Source organism: Copadichromis virginalis, linkage group LG7 (genome assembly GCF_057382275.1).
Source record: "Copadichromis virginalis isolate Kocher_CV1m ecotype Utaka linkage group LG7, C_Virginalis_male_GT1.1, whole genome shotgun sequence".
Classification (NCBI taxonomy): Eukaryota; Metazoa; Chordata; class Actinopteri; order Cichliformes; family Cichlidae; genus Copadichromis; species Copadichromis virginalis.
This window is the reverse complement of record NC_140624.1, coordinates 3695415-3713765: the sequence shown is the minus strand read 5'-3', so window position 1 is coordinate 3713765 and position 18351 is coordinate 3695415. Positions and strand designations below refer to the sequence as shown.

Below are 18351 nucleotides of genomic sequence, written 5' to 3'. Positions count from 1 at the left end.
ACCCTGAAATAAGAGCATAAATAATTTCTTCAGTATGAATCTAACATGTTTAAGCAATTGCAACATCCTCCAAAGCCTCTTATTACTCCATGTGTTTAAAATATGATGAAAGTGCTGGAAGAAAAATCATTAAGTTTGATGACTGGATTATAGTCTGAATTTGTTGCCTCCCTGTAATAAAAATCAAAAGAATAAAAGACAGCTGTGTGATGTTTTAACCTCTGACACTTGAATTGATCCCTCATGTGACGCTGTCTTTGCCATCACAGGAGAGGCCTACATTAGACTGAATAAGCTGACTGAGGCTGAGTTTTGGTACAGAGAATCGCTGCGAGCCAAGCCAGACCACATTCCTGCACATCTCACTTATGGGAAACTTCTCGCAATGACGGTAACGTTGTTTTTGTTTTGATCCTCCCTTATCTGTGTTTCCATTCAGTTTGCTATCATACGTTCTAGTGAGTGTTCTGATTAAACACTACCCTGCGACCAACTTTATTATTTAAAGGTGTATCCCACATTTAGTGTTTGGTTTATGAGATTAATTTAAAGTTAATTTCTACTTTTGCTGTTTTATAGCATCTTTCTTTGCTTTGGAGCAAATACATCAAGTTTCAGGGCAAAACAAACACACTGATGTCCTCGGGGTCATTTTAGCTTCTCTGTAAAGTTTAATCAAACGAAATGACTTCCTGATTTTGTCGTGCCTCCACATTTGCATCTTTAATGTGTTACTAGAAGCTACTAAAACAGTATTCTTAATCAACTGCCTAGAGAGCGCTCGAATCTCTACACTAAATGGAAAGAAAGCTAACACTGCCCGGCATCTTCCAGGTCAGCAAGTGAAAGTGAAACCTGTCTTGTGTTTTACTAATGAAAAAAATGGAGGCGTCTCCAGTATAGGAGCAGTTTCCAGAGTCCTTGAGTTTATGAGGAGCTGGTCGTGCAGTCGTTCGGTGATCGACTGCAGCAAGACGTACATACTCGGAAAAGAGCTGAGAAAAAAAGTAGTCCGATCTGAAAAGGACTGTCAGAAGACAAATAAACAAGTCAGACAGAGGCTTGCTTAGAAGGTCAAAAAAAGGGTGGAGGCCTTGTGTTCAGCAGACACCCCTTTCATCCACTGCCTGGGCCCTAATGAGAGGAGCCGGCAGCAGTGATATCTGGATTTCCAGCAAACGGCTGCACTCTTCCTGCCCCTTTTTTATTTCCTCCATGGAAACAGAATTCTTTTCAAGTTTGTTTCATTTATAGTTTTTCCTCAATCATCATTTTGTGAATATCCTCACTGATAGGTGGAGGAATTTAACAGGCAAACCAATTTTTCCACAGTTTTTAGACATAATGTTACCCTTTTTTGTGTCAACACATATAAAACCAAAAGCCTTGGAAATAAACTTGAAGTCAGTTACCACTTATATATCTGCATGGCACTGGCTACTGCCAGTAGCTAGTGAGCATAGCATAGCACATGAATTGGAAATAAAAAGCTTGGCTTCGGGGATCACTAATTAACACGTTATTTTTGGGCTGTTTAATCCATAAAAAAACTGAGGTGTAAAAACCACACTTTGTGGTGTTATAACATTTTTATGTGCCAAAAGTTACTGAACCCAGCCAGGAAATAGTTTGGCATATACCCCTAAAGAAAAAAACAAAGAATGTGTCTTTTTTTTTTCGTGTGTTTTGTATAGACTGTAGGCTTGGACGGGCCGACTGCTTCTGCATTTTTTGAGTCTTCAGAAAAACCACAAACTGTCTTTCATCTGAGTTGCTGAAGTGCTGTACAGTTGTGGATCATTGTTATTAGTCCTCTGCACACTGGATTGATTTGCCGTTCTGTCCGCTGACCGGTTGCCAGCTGAAAGAATAGATCAACTGGCAACGCAGATAAAACTCACTTATTAAGTTGACATGATCCCTGTGAAAAATTCAATGGAACCAAAACCCATCAGCAAGGATGGTTTCAGGGAATAACTCAATACTTTAAAGGAGAGTATTAAGACTTGGTAAAGTTGATTCAGAGAAGAAGTCTGTGAGCTGTGAGGAGAAACTTAGGAAAGTGTTATTGATTTGGGGGAAAGTAGAGTTCAAACCTTCGGGGATAAATCTCTGTAGCTCTCTGACCATGATGGATGGTTTAGGGGTCTTGAACCCCTGTGATCCCTTGAGTGCAAATGAAAGTGCGATCAAAGACGGGATCTAACTTACTTGGATAGGCTTACAGTGACTCTATTCTTTAAAGGAATTTCTGAAAGATTTTATTGAAATGTGTCAGACAAATGTTACCTGTGAACACAGGCTGTTGTTTAATATGTACCGACTCCGGCGTTTAATGTGATCCAAAGCAGTGCAGGAAGAGCAGCCGTCTGTCACCTCCCACCTCTGCCCTCCCTGTGCAACAACTGTGAGCGATGAAGACACTTCAGATGCTGTCAGGGACTTTGAGGTTCAGATCCCTCTGGGAGAGGCTGCAATATAAGGTTTAGCAGCAGGGTCAGAGAAGGGTGAGTGGTGGGTGGCGGAGCGAGCCTTTCTGTGGCTGCTGAGGCGCAGAGAGCAAAGAGACGGCGTGGATGGTGAGAAGAACAAACAGGGGAAGAAAGGGAGAGTTAATCACACAGATCAGTATTGCATGCTCAGCCCTGCTGACCCCCCTGCACCTTCACCGACACCCTAAAGAAGCAGGATGTGTTGTTGGTTGTGCATAATTATAATTATAATGCTCACAATATTGGATTCAGTCATTCACTTGTCATTTCCACAACTAATACAGTACAGGTTTCATTCATAATAACCTCGACACTCACAGAGCCAGGGATGCATCTGCAGTTTGCCCAATGTTATCAGGAGATTTGAGGTGTGAGGCGTGCGCAACTGAGCTCAGCGAGTGTGCGACAAACAGGAGAATATTGCACAATAAGTCACCTTGCTTAATAAGTAGATATCTGACAAAGCTGTATTCCCATGTACTCAGCAGATGTTTGTATGTTTGCATGCTAAACTAGTGTTGGACAATGACAAACAGACTTTAAACAGATTCTACTTACCATTAAACCTAAACAGCCACATCAAACTATCTTTTAGTTTGCTGAGAAAGCCAAGATACGATATCTCCACATGGTAGCGACTTGGTTACACCTTTAGCTCATGTCCTAAAGCACATCCTGCTTTATTAACTGTTTTACAATGACCAATGAAGTGATATGTTTACTGGAGTAATAAACAGAGTACAGTCATCATTTATAGACGAGGTTCCTTCCATCCCTTTCTCGTGCTGCATTGGTCGTACCTTAGATGAAAGCTATTCCTATTTATTGCCACTCATAATCATAATCATAATCATTTCGTCTGATTAAGGGGATTCGGTGAAATTAAAAAGGGTAGCACAGTTATTAATTTTGACCTATAATAAATGATTTTTTAACAAGTAATAAAAAAAGAAAAAAGTTGTTACATTTTTGAGGTCCTACCAACATCTCGCTTATTCTGTGTATGGTCTCTGTTAATATTCTTAATGTGTCACAGCCCACATCTTTCATGCACTTAGACCTAAAACCCATTTCAGTCTGTCAAAGTTTAAGCTGTAGAGGTTTAATAACTGTAGGTCTTTGTTGAAAAAAGCAGCTGGCGGTAAAATGTCTGCATTCCCCCATCTGTGAATATAAGTATAAAAATACACAAAAGTGATGCTTTTCAGAATAAAACTTCAATCAGCTCTGTTAAACGTGTCCTTGGCACAGGCTTCATTTTCTGCAGCATCAATGGAAACTACACTCAGATGTTTACATTAGAAATTTCTGTATTTATTGAATCTACCGCTCACTGAAAATGAAGTCTGCAGTCATTAATACGATATAGGGCCCATTCCTTCTGTATGACTGAACTGAAGTTCTGCGCTAAGTGTCCCACTCATTCACGTTGTTTTTACTGGCTTTGCATAATCCAGTAATGCCTTAGTATATTAGTCTTCATGAGAAGGCTTTATCTCTCTCTCAAATGCATACTGATGGCTGCATTATTAATGCATCAGCTTTTATCGATGAGTGCACATGGTTAATTGTTGATCAGATGACATCTGGTGCCCAACTGAGATCAGCGATGTGTCAGAGTCCCAGTTGGCACTTCTATTGGCCAGCTGCTCGGTTCTGTTAGAGCTGTGATTGGTTACATGTCACAGTGTAAAGGGCCTGAGGAAGCTTTTGCGGTCTGCAGGGCTTCAGTGTGTCTTCTTCACATCATATTATGCTCGCCCCCCCCTCCGGTATGGATTCTTTCTGGAACATAAAAACAAAAATAAAAATCATATGTGTTTGTGTGCAGTACACCTGTACTTGGGGCATTATAGACACAAGCCTTTCTGTTTTCTCCTCTTCGCTACTCACTGTCTTGTTTAATAGCAGTTAGGCCACACACACTGACAATCTGCAGCTATGCTCCGGAAGTGCTCTTTGCAAAGATAATATGTTTAATGAATGAGACTTTACCCTGTCTGGTCTGCTGTGCTAAACGTGACAGCGTCTGCTTTTGTGGGACGACACATGAGCCTGACAGAGTAACAGTAGCGATCCGTGTGTTTCGTGTCTATTTGTTAAGATTTATTGTTAGAGTACGTCTGTGGTTGGAAGAGGGACATTAGGTATACACAGAGGTATTTTGGCTGTTGAGTCGAGTGTGGTGTTTTTAGACTGAGTAGCTTTGAGGAGCAGTTGAAACAATAATGACTGTGTTTAATCCATCTCTCTCAGGGGCAGAAAACAGAAGCGGAGAGGTACTTCCTCAAGGCCATCCAACTCGATCCCACAAAAGGCAACTGCTACATGCATTATGGTAAGCACGGATATATATTTCCCTTCCAGTCTGACTCACACCAGATTTCTTTTTACATTTCAAATATTTGATTTGGAAATTTCACGCATACATGCTGCACTTGTGCAAGACGAGCACTTGTGCACCTTAGCCGGTTGTTTGTACAACAGAGTTGGCTGACCCTTCTGCCATTTCTGTTTTTATTCTTTTTGATTAGTCGAGAGTCACAGGAAGCAGGGTTGATTTCCTTAGATTGTTCACTGATTTGATGGGTGTACAGAACGTGACAATTTTAGCATATGCCTCTTCTCAAGCTTTCCATTAATCAGCAGTATTACCTCCTGGATTTAATTTCTTTCATAGTACCTTTGAGTTTGTAAAAGCATTTAAAGCCTTGTCTTTGTGATCACCAGGTCGCAAGTGACATTTAAGGAAATTGGTTAATGGTGGATTTTTGCATTTTGTTGAGTACTGTGTGTGTAGGTTAATTATCCAGCCAATCAGGATATGGATTGCATTGATCCGAGCACAGAGACGGTGTTATTTCAAGAAATTACTAAACGGTACTAATAATAAAGGAGATATAATATCCATATGGAACATCCATATAACATCATTTATCTTATTTCTGTTGGCCCAAGTAAAAATATGCAGCAATTAATTTCTATTTCTTGTTCAGATCACAGCTATGGTTTAATTTACAAATATATCTATTCACAGCTAAACACATCAGATCTGCCATATACTGCTGGGTTTTCATTACTTTAGATTGACTAAGTTGTTTGTTTTTCAAAATGTTTTTTGTTTCTGAGACCGAGTGTCCTCAGGCCTGAAGAAGACTCTTCAAAAAAGGTCTTAGAGTGCACTAAAAATCATGAATTTAATTTAGCTGTGTTTATTTGATCATTTTCACTTGCCTGCCTTAGGCAGCAATGCTAGTGATGTGTTTTTTCCTATGTATTAAAAAAGGCATACACTATCCTGCTACAAATGGAGTTTCAGTCAGCATTATTAGAAGTGTACTGCCTCATTTGGGGCTTTTGAATTTTAGTTAAAAAAAATATGTAATAAGTAAAGAAGTTAGCTGATTATTGCTTTCATCCATCTATTCTGCTGGTTACTAAGGTAAATGAATTACTTCCATTGAAGAATTGAGTCATATATGCCTGGGAATAGTATTAATAGGTGATACTTTTATGTTTAGACTTGCATTTCCAACTACTTAGTAAATTAAAGGGTCAAGTAAATTAATTACGCATGCATTTATTTATTTCTTGTCCAGCCTAATTGTCACATGAAAACCTCGCGTGGCGTTCCCCAGGGGTCAGGTCTTGGTCCCATTTAATTCTCTTTCTATACACTGTGTAACATAATCTGTAAATAATATAGTGTTAATGTTAGTTTTAACTGTTAGGATACTCAACATAAATAACATAAGTTTTTTTACTTAGCCCGAGTTCTTTTTCGTGTTGCTCGAAGGAAAGAAAAAACCCCAAAACGTAGAAATCTGTCCTCCAGCATTAGCTAGCCCGCTCACAATCTGGGTATGAGCTTAAACTGACAAAGTCGTACAGCCGTACTTTCTCCAATTAAGAAATAATGCAAAAGATAAAAATTATTATATTTTAAGTAAAAGCATATTATTTTTGCTGTTGTGTATCAAAGTCGGGTCCGTTTTATTAGTTGATGTGTTTGTCTCTGACAGATTTGATTTCATTTATCAAAAACAGTGCAAAACTGCAGATCTGGAGGTTTTTAGTGCACAGTTGCAGCCTAAAAACTCACTTAAAATACAGCTCTTGCCTTGTCCTGCACTAAAGGCTCCAGTTTCATCCACAGTTATTAAAAAAATGCGCTTGGGTTCACTTGGTGGTTTAGCATCCTGGCACAGCATTGGAGCTTACCAAAATCAACAGTGTATTAATTCCCCCTAAACCTGGCTCTTACCGAGGGGTCCGCCCCGCACTCGGCCTTGTCAGGCTTCTATAATCCCCTCTCATTAGGCTGGTCCACAGAGGTTAACTGCAAGGAAGGCGCACCCGTAATAAGACATAACCCTCCTGCTGAAAACATTTTTATCCAAAGGGAACAGATCTATCAAGGCTGATAATCTGAACAAATGAGTCTGAAAGATGGCCAAGGAGAGATTTTATGCTGCACTTATATTTAATGTTTCATCATATTGTCACAAGTGCAGACTAGTCTGTCCCTCTGCCCAGGCCAAAAGAAACACTGCGAGGCCGTGTATCCCTACGTGCCCCTGTGGGGATCCCAAAGTGTTTTAATAATGGTGCTGTTCCCTTCTGCCCTGCCAGGTCAGTTTTTGTTGGAAGAGTCACGGCTGCTTGAAGCAGCAGAGATGGCAAAGACAGCTGCACGCCTTGACAGTGGGGAATTTGATGTGGTCTTCAATGCAGCCCACATGCTCAGGTATGTTTTTGATTGGCGTGATTTTTTTCTCTTTCTTCAGGTTTGATGATTTCCTTAGTGCAAGAGCATGCATAAAGACACTGGATGTATTTTATTCTGCCTAGATGAGATGGGTGGGCCACAGTTTTCTGTGGCTGAGTAGAAAGAAAGCTGTGTATGAGAGAGGGAGGTCTACTGTCTGCACGTTTTATCCAGGGGCTTACACCATTCCTCAGCCTCTGTGATTTACTTGGCTATACTTTGTAATCCTCTTCTCTTGCTGCAGTGCCAGCTCTAGAACTCCTGGTTTATCTTAGTGCGTAGTGTAGCTATATATCTCAGAGGGCTGTCTCTCAAATTACATATACCACTCTGTCTCAGTCTTCCATCACTGGCCAGTGCTCATATTTGAACGCATAATTACAAATTAGTGCAAAGTTCAGCTGTTGAGGCTAAGCAGGAAAGCCCACAAACTGTTGTTTGTGAATGAGAGCCATGTGTGGGATTGTATAAATACAGCTATGTGCCAACTTACTGAATGCTTCCCCCCTCCCCCTGAATAAACCTCCAACTTTATATTAGCCAGTGTAGCGATTTCCTTGTTTAATTAGTCACCGTGGGCAACTCTCTGCATATTTGTCAAAACTACGACTGCCAGCTGTAAAGAAAGATAACTCGTGGACAAGTGCTTCGCTGGACTCACCAGAGATCTGCAAAGTTACTGTGCTTAAGAGTACATCAGTGCACTCCCACTCAGCTTTGTTCAGCGTACCTCTGCTGATCGTGTAGTATCTTCACCACCAACGGTTTCAGGCGTAGAGAGCCTCTCCTAGAGTCCAAACTCCTGGCAGCTAAGTGAGCATCAAGCAGCGCTCGGGTTGAACTCATCTCCGCCTGCTTGGCATGGGGTCTCACTCCCTCCACAGCTCGTGTTCTTTATGTGTTTGTCTTGGACGTAGATGTGGAAAGCCCATCGGTTGGTGGGGACACAAGTGAATCTGCACAGGAGAGGGGAAGAGATTAAAAGGGGGAGCAGTAGCTCTCAAATTTGCAAATGTCGTTTATTACCCCTTTGGGCTTTTGGTTTTGACTATTTTTCTTTCAAACTAATAATTTTCATCTGCTTCGTTTTAAGAGTTCTTTTATTTTTTTCACTACGAATGTAGGACAGGAAAAGTTGGGCAATAGTAAGGCCAAGAGGTACATGCTTGTACTTCCCATGAGTATGTCAAATGCCAGTGAAAGTGAAAAATTACACTGTGAAGTCGTAGAGTAAAGTACAATCTGTAGATTTCCAAAGGCAGCCCTGGGAAAAGCAAACATTATAAAACACGCAAGCACTTTATCCACACGCAGTTTACCTCATACCATAACCCCTTAGTACTGTACGCTGCTATCGTGCCATAATCTTAAACCGACTATGAGACCAAATGTAAATTTTGTGAAATATTTGATGACTGCAACTAAGTGTTGAAATTGCAGCCCAATGTCAGGCTTACAAGCAGAATTTGTCTTTGTTGTGATCTCCTTTTTTTAGGTGGCATTATTAGACAACAAGATCACTGGTTTTTAATTATGGACAAGAACTTTTTATTATTTTTTTATTTCATTAATGCCTGTTTTTGTCATCAGCCTCTCTCGCAGTTCCTGTGCTGGTATAGACTTACAATAGCTCCTATTCCAATGGTCGGCCTTCACTGTCTACAGTGCTCTCACAACCCACAGTCAGACGGCTCTAGGAGGTCCTGTAGCTCTGCTGGTTACAGTGTGGCAGCTTTCCAGTTCTCCTCTCTTAATGTGTTTATAAATGTGATAATGATATTATGGAATTAGATTTGTGCATTTTTCATCTCTGAAGATCTGCTTTCTAAATATTATGCTGGCAAACAAACATATGGTTGTGGTTGGATGTGAAAGCCACATTTATAATCTCAGGACAAATTCAGCAACTCGAGTTGGTGTTTGGATCCCTGTTGGAATGTAAAATGCTTCTTTCTGAAACAAAAAAGGGAGAAACCCAGCCATAGCGTATTCTTCTGTATATCTGAATATGTAAGCAAACACAACGTATAACTTATTTAAGATCCATTTACAACACTTTGGCAGTGTGAGTTGACCCACTGTGGTCACAGACTTGAATATATCAACAACTACCATAAAGTTTTGTACAAACAGTCTTGAGAGGAAGAACGACGACTGACTGGGGGGATTTTTTTCTATAGCACCACAATGATCTTCTTATTCTAAGTTGAAGTGAACTGGAATGGACTGACACCAAATGATCACTAAACGTGGACACCCGTCAGAACATTAGCATTTAGCTAACACCAGTATGTAGCTAACGTTAGCCTCAGAGAGCTACAAGCTATTTGCATCGCATTGTTTTTCTGGAGGCTCTTTTCCTGCTATATAAAATATAAGGTATAGGTATTTTTTTCTAACTCTGAATTATAAATCATCTCCTTCATCTGTTAAAATTAAAGGATTAAGATTTCACAAAACCAAACATAGATGTATACGCAGGTCCAGACTTTTCTCTGGAACTACGCAGATGACGATCTCATAATAAAGCACGACAGCCTAAATGAAAGCATGGCTATAAAAGCTTCGCTTCCTTTGATCATTCTGACTTAAGGGGCTCCACAGCCGGCCGCTGTTGACTCCGTCCTTGACTATGTCAGTGTTAAATTGTTTTTAATTGGGCAATTGTTACCATAAGGGCACAGCCTGAAGCTGTGTGTCATAAAGGTGATTTCTGATATGCCAGAAAGTTAACAACAGGAAGTGTTTTGTGACCGAGGAGCCACCGGCTTATGTGCAGTAGTACAGTGGGTTATGAAAGAAGATGATGCAGCCGTGTTGTAACTGTAGTTTTCGTGTCAGGAACAGTGTGTTTCTGGTTCCAGGGACTCATGCCGACAAGCCATCTGCTCAAAAATCCTTTTTGTCACAATTTGGCATATGCAGCATATTTTGGAGCATTCAGTTTGTACGCTCTGCTGTTCTGTTTTGGTTTTGGGTTTTTTATTGATGGTATGATTACGTTTCTGTTTAAATGGTGTTTGCACAGTTTAACTATCGCAATATCTATCAAGTGTTGCAACCCACATTTTTCCAGACTAAATGTAAACAGATATGTACAGTGAATATTCCAGATGAGCCTCGGTTTCTTGGTATGCAATGAACTAGATGTCCTGACCTCAAGGTTCAATTAGAACAGAAAGTGCTTGCAGTGCACTGCTCAGCACAGATGTTATCGAAAGATGCTATCGAACGAGAAGCCTACGGGCGATTGGATTGGCTTTTCTCATCCCTCATGCTGTTCCTCTGTGTTACTTTCTCACTGACCCTCGAGCGCTAGTAAACACGAGGGGTTCAAGGCCTCATCCGAAGCCAGCAGCAATAAAAATGAGTAATGACCGCCTCTCTGTTTTCCTTTTGCAGACAAGCCAGCCTAAATGAGGCAGCCGAGAAGTATTACGGACAAGCAGCGAGCCTGAGACCCAACGTGAGTAAAACCACAGCTAGCTAATCTTCCCCCGTTACTATTTACTCTGATGGACAATGCGCAATCGCAGTCTGGGTGGCTTTCCAGTATTATTACTCTCTGATCTGCTTTTGCACAACACCATGCATTGTCAATGGAGCTCAGACAGATGAATGCTAGGTTTTTACTATGCCCAGAGATTTGCTTGTCCAACATCCATCACCAACTTCAAAGGAGAGGCCAGGGTAAGCAGAATGAAAAGAATAATGATAATAACACTGAGTCAGGGGACTGTGACGTCTTGAAAATGAATGGGATCCAGTCTTTGAGAGCTCTGACAGGGAGGGTCAAGTTGTTTAAGTGAGGGTCACAGAAGGAGCGAAGTATGTTTGGCATGTGGTCACCCTGTTTATTCCTGCGTCTTGATTAAAAGAAATCAGTTTGGGATTAATGATCAACTATATCTGAACAATGATATACAGACAAAGCAAAGTCTAGTGTTAGGACCACATAAACCCTGGGATAACACAAACAAATACTGACAAATGGAGCAACCAAAACTTGAGTATAACAGAGGAATTCGATGTTTTTTCCATACATGACGAAATTCAAAGAGCGTAACTGTTCAGATCCCTGACCGTTCCCACTGATACTTTTTCTGATGTCTAAATAATTACTGTTAACTGCCTCCACCCAAAATGCACAGCCAGCGTTGATTAGATGTTTATAGGCCGCTTATTGTGCTCCACATTGCCGACAATAGACCGAGGTAGAGCTGCTGTGTTTTCCGTGTGCCCAGCTAAGTGAGGAACGAGATGTGAAATACTGTTCTTTAAATAACAATAATAATAATTATACATTTTTTGCTTTTAATGAAACCCGTCGGTATTGTACATCAAATATTGCAGTTTTGATATATGACAGGATGATTTATGAGCATGTTTAAAGCATAACTGGGTTCTGAAAGGTTTAAAGAGTACAAACTCATTATCGATAACACATCGATTTTGTGGAGTCTCACATCAGGTTCTTGTCATTAATCCATAACAGACTCTTACATACACAACTACAGCCAGTTTGGAGTTAACAAGTTGGCTTCAAACTGTTTGGAGAGTGTATGAAATACACACAACACCATTTCTGTGTCAGTGTTGTTCAGTTCGTCTGTAAATTAAAGTCTCGAGATGTTTGTGTACTCCGTAGTCCTCGTCCACATGCAGTTGCATCGTTTTGCCCCTGTCGGGTCCACTTTTTGGGAAACTTTTTGTTATTTGTGTTACTTTACAGCTGAGGCATTATTATAATTTAGCATCTTCATCCATCTTCCTTACCTGTATCCTTTGTTCTTTCCAATGTGATTTGACTTAAGCCACGTACGCTGTCTATCTTCATTTGTCATTTCATGCTTTACTGCGACTTGACTCTTTGCTCTCCAAAGGCCCTGGTGTTTTATATTAGGCACATATGTCTGCTTGCTTTCAGGGAGAGAGGACACTTCCTTCCATTCAAAGGATTTAACAGTCCTACAGTTCCCTCAATCTAGATAAACTAAATCGGGTTGGATGCTTGCTTAGCATCAGTTGCTCTCTATAACCTATGACATCTGCCCTTTCAAAGTTTCCAACTTTATATGGATAGTCTTTGCTTAAATGGCTATTTAAAGTCATTGCAGCCAGGTCATTCAACACCTGGTTTTACACTGAACATTCACAACCTCTATAGCATATGTTGCTTTACAGTCTAGGCTAATATGCTCTGCATCTGGACATGCCTCTGCTCCTGCATGCCTATTTCAGCGAGGGTGGGGAGGCAGAGAGGTTACAGAGCAGCAGGAAATGAGAAAAAAATAAAAGCTTTTGACAAGCCAGTGTTCTGCAGTGTGTTGCAAGGGCTAGGAAGAATGCAGAAACGGGGGTATAAATCACAAACGGCTTAGATATATGAAGAAGGAGGAGAAGCAAAGGCTTTTAGTAGTCTTTAGCTTTGAGTCTGCAGGGTAGACTTAGGAGGGAAACAAAATTCAGGGATTGCTAAGTTATGCATGGGTGAAAAGAGCAATCTTTGAAGCTATGCTGCAGCTGTGCTAAGAAGAAAACCAGCACTCTGTGGATTTTCTACCCAGGAGTCACTGCACAGTGTTTCACGTGTTACACCACTCATCAGCAAGTGTCCTGGGGAGCGGTAAAAAGTGTGAATACAAGCTTTGTTAGCTTTCTGGAAAACATTTACTTCTATTCTCCAGGATCCATCCATTCAAACCCTGACTTTGACTGGACAGAGTTTGTTTGTTAAAGTCTTACTGCCCACCTGCTTCAGTGAACTCACACATGTATTAGAGACTGGGGCAATGACATTTTTTGTTTTTTGTTAACACACAATACATCAATACATTGTGGCTCCGTTTATGTGTCGTCACTGTCACTGTCAACTGTGTCCATCTGTATAAGAAAAAATACTTTGGCTCACAATTTTCAGACTTTTAAAATGCACCAACTTGTAAACTGAAGCCTGGCGGTTATTCTATGATTTAAACATCCAATGATGGGTCAAAAAGAAGGTAATTTAGAGTGCCTCAGAACTACCCCAGCCATTAAATTCAAGAACCCTGGCTGCTAGCAGAACAAATTTAGTTTTGCCAGGATGCTTTAAATTAAAAGAAAGACCCTCTCCAACGAGCTACAGTAGAGGTCTTGGTCGTGTCAGTCCTTCCTTTGGGCCATGCATGTGTTCTATGTTTTACATTTTATGTATGTCTTTTATCCTGTCTTCCTTCTCTCACCCCAACCAATCACAGCAGATGGCCCCGCCCCTCCCTGAGCCTGGCTCTGCCGGAGGTTTCTTCCTGTTAAAAGGGAGTTTTTCCTTCCCACTGTCGCCAAAGTGCTGCTCATAGGGGGTCATATGATTGTTGGGTTTTTCTCTGTATCTATGAAGCGCCTTGAGGCTACTTGTTGTGATTATATAAATAAAATTGAATTGAATTGAATTGAATTGAATTGAATTGAATTGAATTGAATTGAATTGAATGTGTTTACAGCAGAAAATGGTTTTCTCTCAAGGGGACTGTGGTATAGTTGGGCTATACTGGTTGAATTCTGCCAAAGAGAAAAGCACTCTCCTTCTCATTAAAATGGAGATCATGCATGGAGCATCACTCATCCTACTCTGGCACTGGAAAAACTGTGAAATGTTTTGTAAGCGAACAGTCCAGCAAACGGCATCGTTCACACAATTCCTCGTAGTTGGGAATATATGAGACAAAGGCTAACACTCTTAGGAGAGCTTCTGTGCTTAAAAGTGTGACACTTAAACTCCAGATTCACATTAATATAAGAATGTAAACTGTCCAGTTATTCATCTGGGGTTGTTTATTTGGAGAGTTACTTAAATGTTGATATAGATTCAGTGTCATCTATTCAGTCTTCATCTATTATGATTTCTCCGTTCGCTCTTTCAACAAGAGAAATACTTTGGGTTACCTAATGGACCAAAAGAAATTGTTCACCTCTTTAAATATCATAATCATGCATGTTTTAAGTCAGACGTGCATGTGATGATCGTTATAGTAAAAAAGTCTTTCTTTTTTTTTTTTTTTTAACATCCTCGTATTCTAGGAATTACAATTATAGAAATCACAATAGTCCGAAGCAGTAGCCTCACTACACGATTAGACATGTTTTTCACATTTCAAACTGAAATAGTGATCAGATGTGGCCCTTCCCTAGCCCTGGATATCCTCCTGACATGATTGCACCCCAGACACATTTCCTGTAGTTTGGTCCTCATGACTCACTCATTGCACCGCTGATGATTTTGCCCCTCGGCACTAACGGGAATAAACAGTATATTCATCTCACCCCACTTCAAAGTCGCGGTCGCTCCCTCTGACATCTACGGCCACAGACAAGACACAGAGACACGCAAAGCAGCATGGTTACCAAACTCCAAACAGGGTCTGGGTGATCAGACGAACAGAAACCACTGTGTTAAAAAATTTCTTTCTTTATTTAAGCCTCACCTCTGGCATTTTCTCTTGCTTTTGTCATAAGAGACAAGTTACTGTTACTAATTTTTTCCATTTCCATTAAATTATGTACATCCCAAAGTGTGAACAGATGGACTTTATGTGCATTATTTATCAGCCCGTGGATGTAGTAAAATTTGAATTTTTTATTAGAACATATCTCTAGTTAAAACACTGTCCTTATGTGTATGTTAGCTCCCGTTTGCTATGTCCCAGGCAGCTGTGTTTGTACCAACTACACTAGTTTATAAACTGTTGCATTGTCTTTTGAGCTTAATCTCTGAATCCAATTGGTCTTACCCTAAAATAACTAAGATCGCTCTCTTTTTTCTTCTTAAATTTCAGTACCCTGCAGCTTTGATGAATCTTGGGGCAATCCTCCACCTCAATGGGAAGCTGCAAGAAGCTGAAGCCAATTACCTCCGAGCACTTCAACTAAAACCAGATGATGCCATCACCCAGTCCAATTTGCGTAAGCTGTGGAACATCATGGAGAAACAGGGCTTGAGGACCACGAGCCCCTGAGCTCAAGAGATCCCGCCTACTCGCCATCTGCACACCAGACCCGGGAAAAGGACAGCCTACACGCTCCTCATTTGCTCCTGTAATCCAGAAAGGATGGAAGAGACTCAGGGAGAATGTTTGCTCAAAGAGGCCGTGACTGTACCACACAGCTCTCCTAGTGACTCCTGAGCTTCGCATACACCTCAGGCCAGCAGCTTTCCTCACAATCATTGCTCACAGTTTGGCAGACGTTATGTGGTATTTGGACTTTTAAGTACTTTTTTCAAAATTAAGGCTTTTTTTCCTTTATAACTAAAGCACTTGAAGTAAGACCAGGTACATCCTTTAACATTTGAGATGAGTTATACTTAAACTAAGCAATTCTGCTGAAAGGTTTCTCAAAAAGAATTGTTGAACTGGGTAAAATTTAATATTAGAGATAAAAGAGAGGAAAGGATCTCATAACGCTGCACTGGGGGGGAGCGGGTAGTTTCCAACACCAATAAATGAAGTTCTTGGTTTGACCAAATACTCCACTTTGATCATGAAGACAGTACATGAAGAACTAACAACATTCAAAATCACAACTTAAATTTATATCTCAACTCTCCAGCTTGTGTACTGATTCATAGTCTCGGTGATGAAATTTGTTCATTAGAATATACACACTTTGCTATTATTGCAAACCATTTGTAGCACTCTCCTAATATTCGGTGACAACTTGAAAAAGGGAATTGAATTTGTTAGCCATTGCAGCACAACGGTAGCCTCTGCAAATGTTCCGCTTTGCAAAACCCAGCATATTTTGGCAGTTAAGCTCAAAAAGTGAAGAAAAATTTGCATTGTAATGACTTAAAAGGTGTAATATCTTTTTCATGAGTGTAGCAGGAAGTGTTTTTATCATTACAGATCTTCTCTGCATTGGTTAAGAAGTCACCATGGCAGTTAAGAAACTATACATAGAAATGTTAAGCTACCTTCCTGTGGAAGTAACAGACAAAAAATAGGTAGGTACTGTAGATTCAGGTACACCGCCTTGCTACATGCCCGAAGCTTTTATAGAAGAGTGTGTAAGGACCTTAAGCAGATGAAGGAGTTCTTCTAACCAAATACAAAAACTATGCTGATGCACACCTTTTAACCACAGAACAGTGCACAGTCATGGTGCATTTGAGGGAAATATTTTAATGCCTTTATGTTGATATAAGTAAGTTTAGTGTGTGTGTGTGTGCGCGCGTGTGTATAAATTAATTCTAATATATACCTACATAGTGTATAGTATCAAAAAAATCATCGAAAGCAGCAAAAAAGTAGCCAGACACAAATTTGACTGCGTTACTGAGCAAGTTTGGCTTTTTACATTATTACAGTATTTCTCACATTGTCAGTCTTTCAGTCTCATTTGTACATATTCTGTGTAATTTGTTTGTTTTATTGTCAGCAAGTGAAACAGCACCTTCCCAGAGGTATCAGCATGTACCATATTTAGAATAATTTGTTTGTTATTGGTTCACAAACCTCTCAGCTATCCGTGTCCTTTGTTTATTTCATTTTAAGTTATTGCTCTGTGTTAACTAGCAGCAGAACCAGCTGGTACTGTGTTTTTAGATGTAAAAAGAAGGAAACGACAGCTGTTATGTTTACTCCTGTGGTCATTATGGAGTAAATACCCAGTTATGTGGCCCGTCGTGGGTAAATACAGAGCAGCGTCTACAACGAATGGTAACGTTTTTTGAGTTTATGTCATTTGTTACAGTCACAATGCTATAACACCGTTCTGTTTTTAGCTATGATGAAGATTCACAGTTCACATTAATTCCTAGCACCGTATGTCACACACATCAGACATATCGTGTAATTATCACATGTATATATAAAGTGTTTATGAAGAAACACTGTCAGCTTGTTTTAATGAAGGTGTTTGAGAAAAAAAATGTTTCACTCTGTGTCTCTGCTCAGGGATCTCAAGCGGTGGGCTATTGCAGAAACTTGTTCACGGAGCGTTTACTAAATTAAAATTTATTTTTGAAAGTTGTTGTATTTGTATAAATTATCGAGCTTTGTAGCCCCATTTTTTCTCCTTTTTGTATTATAAAATGAACAATGTGCCAGAGTAGACCTTTCTTCCCAGTGGTGTTTCTCTTTGTTTTGTTTGTCTGCTTATCTGTTTGTTTGTTTTTCCACAATAAATTGATGGTGTTCTGCTTTGACGAGTGCCTGTGCAGCCATTATTGCTGATTAGGGATGGGTATCGTTTAGGTTTTATCCGATACCGGTGCCAAATCGGTACTTTTGAAACGGTGCCAATGCTCAAACGGTGCTCAAACCGGTGCTTAAAGAATGGAGAACACAAACTTTGTCCAAAAACCTCTCATGTTCAGCTGTTTTTTTGTAAAAAGATAACAATGTTAGCCTTTTCTGCAGCTATGGGGCATATATGGCATCACTCTTGGCTGGAAGCAGTGCTTAAACAATGGAAAAAAAACACAAACTTTGTCCAAAAACCTCTCATGTTTAACTGTTTTCCACTTTTTCTTTGGTCATTTTAGCCTTTTTGTCCAGGGTGAAGGGAGTATCTGCCATCAAACAAGAGGACAGCCGCATGTAACTACGACGGCGTTTGCTAGTTCACCTTACATGCATTAATGTAATAACGTGGTTAGCCTACTCAACGTAAATTACACACGGACAACATTAAGCTACTCACGCAGAGAAGAACGGCTGCTGCTGCATCATCATCCTCATCATTTCTGCTACACTGGCAGGGCTAGGGGCCAGGACTCTCCCCTTCGGGTTTTTGGGGGATGTTGCTAACTCCGGGTCAGATAACAGGCACCACACCTGCAGTAGATGCGCTCGGTGTGAGGTCTCGCAGCAAGCTATCATACGGCGCATTTCTCGGCTTTAAAAAAAACGCTATGCGTCGCCAGGTGTTTCATCGGATTCGAGGTGTTACCTCCTTTGACAGTATCACAGTATCAGCTTAAAGCACTTGTTGCTGCTGAGTTTGCATATTTTGCTGTGAAGTACAGCCAGACTTCTGACCGCTTCGCCTTGGGCATTTTTAATCTGTAGCTCTGCTCTAGAAGAACGTACGTACCTGGCCCCGCCTACTATC

At 40.4% G+C, this 18351-nt stretch overlaps 1 protein-coding gene across 1 annotated transcript in view; it reads left to right on the top strand.

The window, feature by feature from the left end:
• Positions 1–17443, top strand: part of tmtc2b (transmembrane O-mannosyltransferase targeting cadherins 2b) — an 82997-nt gene extending 65554 nt beyond the window's left edge. Inside the window, exons 8-12 of the mRNA XM_085461236.1 lie at positions 270–391; positions 4749–4830; positions 7125–7239; positions 10663–10726; positions 15075–17443. Of these exons, the coding sequence (XP_085317362.1) occupies positions 270–391; positions 4749–4830; positions 7125–7239; positions 10663–10726; positions 15075–15254 (563 nt within the window). The 3' untranslated portion in view covers positions 15255–17443. The remainder of the gene's footprint in view (positions 1–269; positions 392–4748; positions 4831–7124; positions 7240–10662; positions 10727–15074) is intronic.
• The last annotated feature ends 908 nt before the right edge of the window (positions 17444–18351 follow it).